Below are 9,813 nucleotides of genomic sequence, written 5' to 3'. Positions count from 1 at the left end.
TTCTGTGGGCCTTACCTGAATAGTTACCCAGGAAATGTTAGACAGATTGAAACCTAGTCTAACACCTGGATAACCACACAACCAACTTCCCAATCACACCCCCCAGCGCCCCCCTGACTACCCCCATGTTCACCCAAATAGCCCTCTGACCATCCGACTTCCTCGTGATCTGACCATCCTTGCCAACCCGACTACCCTCCTGACCCAAACCGACTAACCCCCCCCCCCACCACCGCCCCCCGCCCCCCCCCCCGACACGACTGACCCCAACCACTCAACTAACCCCCAATCAGACCTGGCTACCTCTCCTAACCCAACAACCCTGTGACCTGACTACCCACTTACCCACATGCCCACCTCACCCACCTACCACCTCACACACCTACCCACCCTACTTACTCACATACCTACCTACCCGCCTACTCTCTCTACCCACTCACTTACCCACCTACCCACCCCACTCACTTACCCTCCCTACCCACTCACTTACCTACCTATCCTACCTACTGACCCACCTGGCCACTCACCCACCTACCCACTCACTCATTGACTTACCCATTCACTAACCACATAGTTAACATACGGCAGCTAGTGCCATAAAAAGGGGGCATGTCCTCTCTTCTACCTACTCTACTCTGCTCCAACAGAGTTCCCCGAGGGACACCGTGTTGCACATTCTGTGAAAGCTGATAACATTTAATCTTGTAGCTATACTTCCTCATTCTGGACCTCTCAACTACTGGGAACAGTCTGCTTTTATCTAGCCTGTCCCAACCTTTCATAATTTTAAACATCTCTTCCACATTACCTCATAATCTGCAATGTGCTAATGAAAAAGCCCCAACAACAAAGGTGTGCATTATTCATAAGTGACTGCAGTCCAAGATTAGTTCATTTACTATCGAAAAGGAGCTCCGCAGACAGGTAATGTTTCAGCTATCTACCTAAATATTCAGCAATTTATTAATAATTGAGAAGAGAGTATATTGCTTGTCAGTCCCAGTGTGAGACTGTGAGACAGAACAGTGAAACATGGATCTATCTGTCTTGCCAAATAACAACCATCCTGACAAATTTCTGCAGTTAGATGTAAAAACATTAGCTACAAGTCCTGGTTTGAGCCAAATTGGTTTTACAGGTCTCTCTGGGGCAGCTCTGAGTGGTCAACAGTGGCACAACCAAGTCTATTCACAGGTAAGTGGGTCAAACAGCTTCAGAGGTGTGCTTTTGACCTGAGAATTGAAAATACATCCTTGTAGAAAAAAGCTTTAATATTTTTAAAGAAATATCTTAAAATCACTGACCTAGATAAAAAGATATGAAGCATTCATATGAATGCCTCTGTAAATGTAACCATAATAAGTTTGGATTTTAATTAGTTGAGTGCACTTTTGTAATTGTTCCTTGCATCTATTAGGATGTAGCTTGTGTTAAATCACTATTTTTGCAAAATGAAATGGGTGTTTGCAGCTACTGCTAAAATCAAAAAACATTCATTCAATCAGACTGACGGTAGAGTCAATAGGTATAATATAATTACAAGTTAATTCCGATGATAGTGCTGTGAATTACATCACTGTTACGGCACTGTTGTGTATTAAATGTCTTCTAGACTAAGGACCAAGAAGTATCAGAGATGTTCAGCTTGCAATTGTATGGTGATGGCCCTGTTCTCATCGATAAAGTCCTCAGCAAACATATCACTCCTCTAACCTTGAAGTCCACCATCAAGACAAATCCCTTGTATGCAGATATAAGGACAGACAACAGCTGGCAACAGAACAAAGCTCATCCATCCTGGACGATTCAGGATTATGACAGACAGTCAGTACAAACAAATCTAGCTGATCATTTAAGCAAGGTAATGTGTTGCAAAAAGTATTGTTGTTAATAGACATCCATGTTTTAACTTCAATTTATATACCGTAATTTGCAATTAACATCTTGCCAAATGTCACAATGTAGTTCACGGAGGCGAAAGAACAACATTGGGCAATAGTAGAGCATTGGAGGTATTTAGTAAAGGCACAATCAAAGATAAACCATCTGAATGAATGGAGAGGGCTGGTAATGTAGCAGAGTTTTAGGGAGGATATATCAGAGTGTGGAACCAAAGTGTCTGAAGCCTCTGTGTTCAATGGCAGTGCAATAGAAGCAGAGTGCAAAGGCCAGAGACAGAGGAGTGGAGTATGCATGGAGGAACATAGCACTGAACAAACATGATGAGGTCAGGAGAGGAAGGGTCATGGATGGAGTTGTACATGAGGACATGAGTTTTGAAGTTGAGCAACTGGTGTAAACAAAGCCTCTGAAAGGACAAATGGCCTCCTTGCCATAATGACTCTATGGGCCAAATTTTCAAACAGTTGCGCAGGCAGACAGGCTCCCAATTTCCCACAACAAGCCGGCATGCCGGTCTCCTGCCATGGTCCTACCTCCAGGCTCCACAGGGATCATTAAGGGGGGAGTGGTCAGTGATGGTTACCCACTCGCAAGCTGGAATTTTCCATTCGGCGTGCAAACAAGAAGCTAAAGGTGATAGTAGAGAGGTGACTCTATCTCTAGTCTTTTATGACAAGATGGAGTTTAATTCTTTCTGGGCAATATTTTTTAACAAATATTTCATTACATTCACATGAACCTCCTTGATTTGTTATTTTATCATGTGTTTACTCAATTAAAATTAATATGTCTGTTAATAATATTGCATGCATGATTTTAACAGCACAATTTAGCTTTCTTCCATGTTAACTCATAATCTTTCCCATGTTTGTTAATTTTTTAAAAATATATTCCATGCATTGAACATTACATTTTCTGCCATAGCTTTATCTCTTCTTTCTTTCCTGATTTGGCATTTGCAAACCTTGACTAATATTTACATAGGACAAGGAGTGCTAAATATGCTTCCATGTGCAGGATTTTTAGGTTGCTGTGCGGGTGCGATCAGCGGGCCTGGGAGCGGCTGGGGAACGGACCACCGCCCATGATTGGCCCCCGACCACAATTTCACACTGGCTGGCCAATTAAATGAAAAGCTGAAATGCTCAGCACTGCTGATGTGGGGGCGGGAGGAGGGCGGATGCTGACGTAAGCGCGGGCATGGGCAGGGGCCGAATGAGAGCTCCCTGAAGGCAGAGAGCTGCCTCAGGGAGCTGAAGATTTTAAAACCAATAAATAAAGCTTTTAAAATCCGGAAAAAAAAGTCCACGAGTCACAACATATACATGATGAAAATTCTGTCCATACATCTTTATTTTTTAAAATTTAATAACCGCCCTTGGATGAGGTTTCATGAAAAATGCAAAGTCCGCCTGGCCGATTCGCCCATCTGCCAACCGTAAGATTGGACAGACCACGAAAAATCAGAGACAATTACAACTTTAATTGCACTAATTGGCCTCTTAATTGTCAGCAGGTGCGCTTCCGACTTTTGCGTGCCCCCACCGACCGAAATATCGCACGAGCGTGGGGTGACATTGGGACTCTCACCCGACGTCATCCCGTATGATTTTGCGTCTGATTGGGTCAGGCACGCACCTGCACGCCGACTTAAACATTTTCCCCCATATCAAGCAACAAAGGCATATAAATTACACCTTGCTTTCTAGCAGAAACAAAAAGTATACCTATTTGTAAGACAAGTATACGACATAGCAGTAAACCCACCCCTCTTGGTCTTACCTTCAAACTTCAGCAATTACTAAATTTTCAAAGGGTTGATCAATTTTATAATAACATTTTATGGAGTCATAGAAAATTGTCTCTCAGTGGGGCAAGTGACTATTTTGTGATCCAAAGTTTCTTACATTCTTAACAGTTTTGAATGCTACTATGATTGTCTCTCTAGCTTGTAGTCTGCTGTTTCCCCCAACACTCACTCATTCTCAAGGTCCCAGCTGGTCTGTCTCCACTTCTTTAAATGAAAGCATGTTTAAAATTACATATAAATTTGCAACATCATCCTTAATTACAAAGCATTTGTTAATTACAATTCATTCCTATGGAGCAAAAGTTCCAATTTTTTATCAATGGTATAAGATTTAAGTTTGGACTTAAGGATTTCCTCATCCTTATGATTCAGGCAGTTTAATTTTATTGTGATTTATATTTTTTCGTCAATCTCCAGGATATCACACAATCTTATTCAGTTGTCATGTTCCAGTATATTATGAACTTTCAGTCAATACCTCAAAATTTTGAATACAACCAAACTATTAAAATGGCCACTACAAATCATGTGACCTTTTGGCATTTTGAGCTCCTGACAATCCTGAATCTCAAGCAAATACCTAATTAAATATGGACATTCACAGCCATCTGGAGAATTCACACATCCTTTTGTTTAAGGACAGACCACAAACAAAAGAACTATAGCATTTATTCAGGCCTGTCTTTGCGTTTTACCATGGACAAAAGAAACATAGAGCTCATGTATGTTCAATGAATGTGGATAGATTCCATCAACCTTCCATAGTATTACATTGGTGCTTTATCCAAACTAGACTGGGTGAATTTCAAGTTGTCAATCAACAACATGGGATGTATAATCAACATACCACTCATTTTTTAGAAAAAATGACTTTGAACTTGTACAAGTCACATGGTGAGGAAGCAATTTTGTTGTCCGCCTTTAAAATAACAGCAAAAAGCTGTTCGACAGAGTTCAATCAAAAGGCCATTGAACCAGCTGCAAGTCATCCAAGCAGCCAAGGGTAATAAACAGAAATACCCTAAAAATGGGAGAAGGACTCCCCTCGCCTGTTCAAACTTTGGGTTCACCTGAAATCCTGCCTCATCGAAGTTTGACTATGAGAAGCCTTACAGCTTACTGAGAATCCTCTGCTTTACAAGAGCTTCATTTCAACTAAAGCATCAATTCAACTAAGAAACTATAGCCCTGTCATGCTAGAGACTGAGATAATCATAAGTTGTAATTGTATTGTTTTAAATTCATTTGTATCTAATCTTTGTGTCTGTGAAATGGTGTGTGAGATGAGTGAGTGCGATGTCGCGTTTTAAACATCCGGAGTAAGTGTGTGATAATAAATAACCTTCTTTACTTTAAAACTTACAGAAAGCTTGCTGCTGGAAATTATTTAACTGGGACACTTACTCTATGGGTAAGAAAGCACACACAAACATATTGATCATGGGCAGTAAAAAGGAACACATAAGTTTTGTCTGTGACACAGTTTTAAACTTATTTTTATAATAACATTTCTTGTATTTGTGGTCTGTAAGCAGCTGTTGTCTACATTATGACTGTCAGATTTGAATAATCCTGCCCTGGAGTGCAATGGCTGGGAAATTTTAACACCTAGGACTTGTTTAGATGGCCAACACTGACGTCCACCCGAAGCGAGAGTGAATGTCATCAGGGATCAAAATGTATTGGGGGCATAGTTATGCCTCCGCCAGGGACCTATGGGAACACTCCATAGCTGGGTATGTAGGGAGGTTGGAAAGTCTATGTTTGTGGATAGTGGAGTGCAGCAGTGGGTATCCTGGGGCAGAGGAGACTCAAAGCAGCCTTGTGAGGCCAGAATGCATGTATAATAAAACCCATGAATCTACCAGGGTAATTGGCCTGAATCTTGCAGTCATAATAGCAGTGAATGCTGAGAGGTTTGCTGCTATTGCAGGCCACACTGGCACCAAAATTTCTAGGGTGTTCACTTACACTTGAATCTGGAAGTTCCCGGGTGTCTGAAAAAGCTCCAGAGGGTGGGGGGAGCCCATGGTGATGGCCCTATCAGGACCTCTCAGTGTGTAAACTTGGGCTGATTGCCCTGCACTTACCCATGTATTTACAATGATTTATTTAGGGCTGCTCCTAATGGGCTTAGAACATGTTCAGGAGCGCAGCCACTGAAATCAGCAAAAATATCAACATACACCCAGTGCAGTACCAAAGGCCCTTTCTTTTGGATGAAAGCTAAACTGAGGCCTATCTGTTGAGGAGGTTGTAAAATATCCCTTGGTATTGTTCAAAGGAAATGAAGGAGATAATTCAGCCAACATTACTCCCTTAATTAACATCACCAGAACCCCCAGCTCCACTTCCCCCTGGCTCCCTCTCATTGGCACCCCCGGTAACCCTGACTCTCTCAGAACCAGTGACTCCCTCCGGCCCTGTTTCCAGGCCTCTCCCGGCTCTCCTTGCTCCATTTCCCCTCAGCTCCCCTGACTCTGTTTCCTCCCCCTCACCCCCATATCCCGGGCTACTTCCTCCAGCTTGGTTCCCCCGGCTCCCCCCACCTGTCCTGTCATCCCAGTTCCCCCGGCTCCACCTCCTCCCCCATGCAATGTCCCTCCAATGGGCATTTCTTCAGCTTTTTCTGGGTAGCAATGATGGCAGCAAAAAGCTTCCTGATGGCTCCGTCCATCCAATTCCTCAGCATGTTGAAACCAGAGAGCAGAATCGCTGGCACTTGGAATCCACAGACTGCATCCCATTTATGATCTAGAATTATAGCTCTTCCTTCTTGCCATTCCATTGGGCTCTCAGACTAATTTGTCTTCTTGGTATGAGTATCCTGCCATCATATAGCCTCAACTTTACTTTTGAGGGCTTCATTTTTGGATCGCCAAGTTGAGCTACTTCGTAGAGGCCTGTGAAGGGCATGATGTTGCATAATGCACCAGTGTCAATCTGACACTTCATGTTCACTTGCTGCTGTCCTGTGATCAGCATTCTAACAGTCACAAACCATTTATCACCTATAGACCTGATGGAGCCAACCTGCTGTATTGTGTATTATTCTTCATCAGACTCTTCTGCTGATATTTCTCCAGTGGCCAATGTATAGACTTGTTTTGCTTCTTCCTAGCCCAACACTTGTGTGCGAAATGATTCCGCTTCTTGCAGTCAAAATACTGCTCTCCCCACACTGGGCAATTGTTATTTTCCTCTATATGGTATCCTCTGCAGTATTTGCATCCTGCCTTATGTCTGCGATGACTCTGCTCTTTCGGCCTGGAATGTCTCTCAGCATAGTGTATCTCCTGGTCTGCTCTGCCGTACAAGTGCTTTAGGTGACATTTCACAACTTCCGCATTTCTACACATGCCTATTGCTTTTTTGAGCATCAGTTTCTCTTCCTTCAGTAGACTTTCTCTCAGTGAGGGGTCTCAAATGCCTAAGACTAATCTATCTTTAACCAGGTCATATTTTTAGCTGTCTGAATTTGCATTATTCTGCAAGCTGTGTTACTGCAGTCACATACTGTTCAATGATCTCGTTTCATCTTGAGCTCTAGAGTTGAATACATAGCGTTCATTACTAACATTCAACTGGGGTTCAAAGCATTTGTTAAAGGCTTTCAAAATCTCTGCCATCTGTTTTCTTTGTTCATCGGTTAGATTCAGGGTGGTATACAATTTGTAGCAGTTCCTCCCCAGCAGTATTAGAAATTGGCCATCCTTATCAGTTCTGGCTTGTTAATTATCTCTGTTGCAAGCTCATAGTTTTCCATTACAGGTGGGAAAACTGCCAGTTCTTCCATGTATCACCTTTCGGTTCAACAGGAGCTGAGATTTGACAGTTTAGTGCCATATTCACAAACCCAGTATCTTACTTGCAGCCTTCGGTATGTGTTTGCTTTTCCTTGTCCTTTTTCAGCAACTTTTAGCACATTTTAACATTTCTGTGTGCCTTTCTGAGCTATATCTTCTCCGCAGCCAGTACTTTACTTTTGACTTTCGATTTGTTTGCTTTTCTTATCATTTTCAGCAGCTTTTAGCAATGTTTAGCATTTCTGTGTGCCTTTCAGAGCCATGTCTTCTCTGCAGCTTTTCCAGTATTCTAAAACACTGTTTTATCTGCACTTCCTGACACCATTTTTTGAGTTTAAGGTGCTTATCAGTGCCTTCTAATTGTAGGTCTTTATTGAACTAATCTCAAGATGGCAGCCTCCAGGGAGCTACTTCATGGCAGGAGTCACCTGACTAGATGAGACATGTAGAACTGATTGCATTTCAAAACCAAACAGACACAAACTGGCCATCAAAGCAGCAGGTTCCTCCTCCTTCACAATCACATCTGTTGCTCACTCATGCTGTGTGATTCACCCAGTGTACCCTAAATCCACTGGATTAGTTGTACCTGTGACGATGCTTGTGATAGATGGAGTGAGTGACTGTGCGGCCTAACATATTGCTGCTTTCTTCAATGCCACTGGAAACTCTGTCAGGTTCTTGTGGCACTCCAAGAAAAAGTACATCACAATGCTATCTGCAAAAGAACCCTTCAAATACTACATACATACTTTATTACATGATGTTATGTTTGAATGCATGCCTTGATAAATGAGGGAGTGAATTTGTGAATGAATGGAAACATTAGCATTCATACCTTATCATGACCTCAGGACATCCTAAAGCACTTTCATTCAATGAATTCAATCATTGTTATTATGTAAAAATAGACAGTAGCCGATAAATCCAGAGTAAAATCCCACAAAGTGCAAGTAAAATGAACAATCAGTTGATGTATGCTTCAGTAATGTTAATTGAAGGAGAGATGTAGATCAAGTTAAATCCTTGCTTTTTCTTGAAGAACACCATGGATATTTTATGACCTCCTGAAAATAGGCCTCAGTTTATTTCTCATCCAAAGGACAGAACCTCTGACTCCTTTGGTACTGCACTGAACTACCAAACATGTTCTTATGGCCTAGGAATGGGACTTAAATACACAACCTTCTACTCAAAAGCAAGAATGCAGCCATTGGGTAGAGCTAACAAAGTGGAGGTTAAATCATATAAGACAGATAAAATGGGCCTTCTAGTCATTAAATGCCTCTGGGTTCACCCTTCACTATTCATCCTGTGCTCTCCATTCTTTGTGCCAGAATGCACAAGCACAGAGGTGATTAGTGGGCAGGACTTGGTACAAGTTGACTAGCCAACCAATCAGCACCTTTTTCTCCTGTAGTAGAAATTGTTGTGACCATTTGAAATTTGACATTCTTGCATTTGTCCTGATGTGCACGACAAGAAACTTCAGCAACATGTCTCTCTTTTCAGCAATATTCAAATTTCATTTATATTCATTTAGGAGGATCCAAACGACCTGAAATTTTGGTTGAACGACATTTATACACCAGGATATGATTCTTTACTGAGGAAGAAAGAGTCTGAACTGAAAAGAGCGAAATGCTGTAAACTAGTAACGCTGCTAATATTCGTAGCCTGTACTTTAATTACAGTAATTACTATATTAATAGTTGTTGTTGGATACTAAATTATATAAATATTTGTTGGCTCAATAAAGAACTTTAATAGTCATGTTCATGTTATTTGACACAGAAAGAGGCTGTTCAGCCCATTTAACCTGTGCCAACTCTTTGAATAAACTATCCAATTAATCCTATTCCCCTGCTCCTTTCTCATAACCCTGCAAACATTTTTTGTTTCTTCAAGTATATATCCAAATCCCTCTTGAAAGTTACTGTTGAACCTGCTTCCACCAGTGTTTCAGGTAATGCATTCCAGATCACAATAACTCACAGTGTAAAAGGATTTCTCCTAATCTCCCCTTTTGTTCTTTTGCCAATTACCTTGGGTCTGTGACCTCTGGTTACTGACTCTTCTGCTACTGGAAACATTTCCTTCATATTCACTCCATCAAAATTCTTCTTAATTTTTAAATGTTCTTGTCATTCTTGTCTAATCTTAAACTGACTGAGATTACATTATTTTATAGACCTTCAGAGGCTGATTTTAGAGTTAATTTTAGAACTGAATTAATTTTAAATGTTCAATCTCTGCTCTTGAAAGGTGATTTTCTTTAGTAGATTTACATGATGT

At 41.4% G+C, this 9,813-nt stretch overlaps 1 protein-coding gene across 1 annotated transcript; it reads left to right on the top strand.

The window, feature by feature from the left end:
• The first annotated feature begins 1,032 nt into the window (after positions 1–1,032).
• minar2 (membrane integral NOTCH2 associated receptor 2) lies at positions 1,033–9,247 on the top strand. The gene is made up of 4 exons (XM_078559383.1): positions 1,033–1,194; positions 1,613–1,861; positions 8,888–8,893; positions 9,062–9,247. Exons 1-4 carry the CDS (start codon positions 1,033–1,035, stop codon positions 9,245–9,247), a joined length of 603 nt encoding a protein of 200 aa, XP_078415509.1.
• Positions 9,248–9,813: the final 566 nt, after the last annotated feature.

This window comes from Cetorhinus maximus, chromosome 2, assembly GCF_964194155.1.
Source record: "Cetorhinus maximus chromosome 2, sCetMax3.hap1.1, whole genome shotgun sequence".
In the NCBI taxonomy this organism is placed as follows: Eukaryota; Metazoa; Chordata; class Chondrichthyes; order Lamniformes; family Cetorhinidae; genus Cetorhinus; species Cetorhinus maximus.
Note: the sequence above shows the minus strand (reverse complement) of the source record. Positions and strands in the feature narration are given on the sequence as shown.

Coding starts and splice junctions, on each gene's coding strand:
- minar2 (XM_078559383.1), top strand. CDS start 1,033: ATGGATCTATCTGTCTTGCCAAATAACAACCATCCTGACAAATTTCTG. Junction 1,195..1,612: donor ACAACCAAGTCTATTCACAG/GTAAGTGGGTCA, acceptor AATGTCTTCTAG/ACTAAGGACCAAGAAGTATC.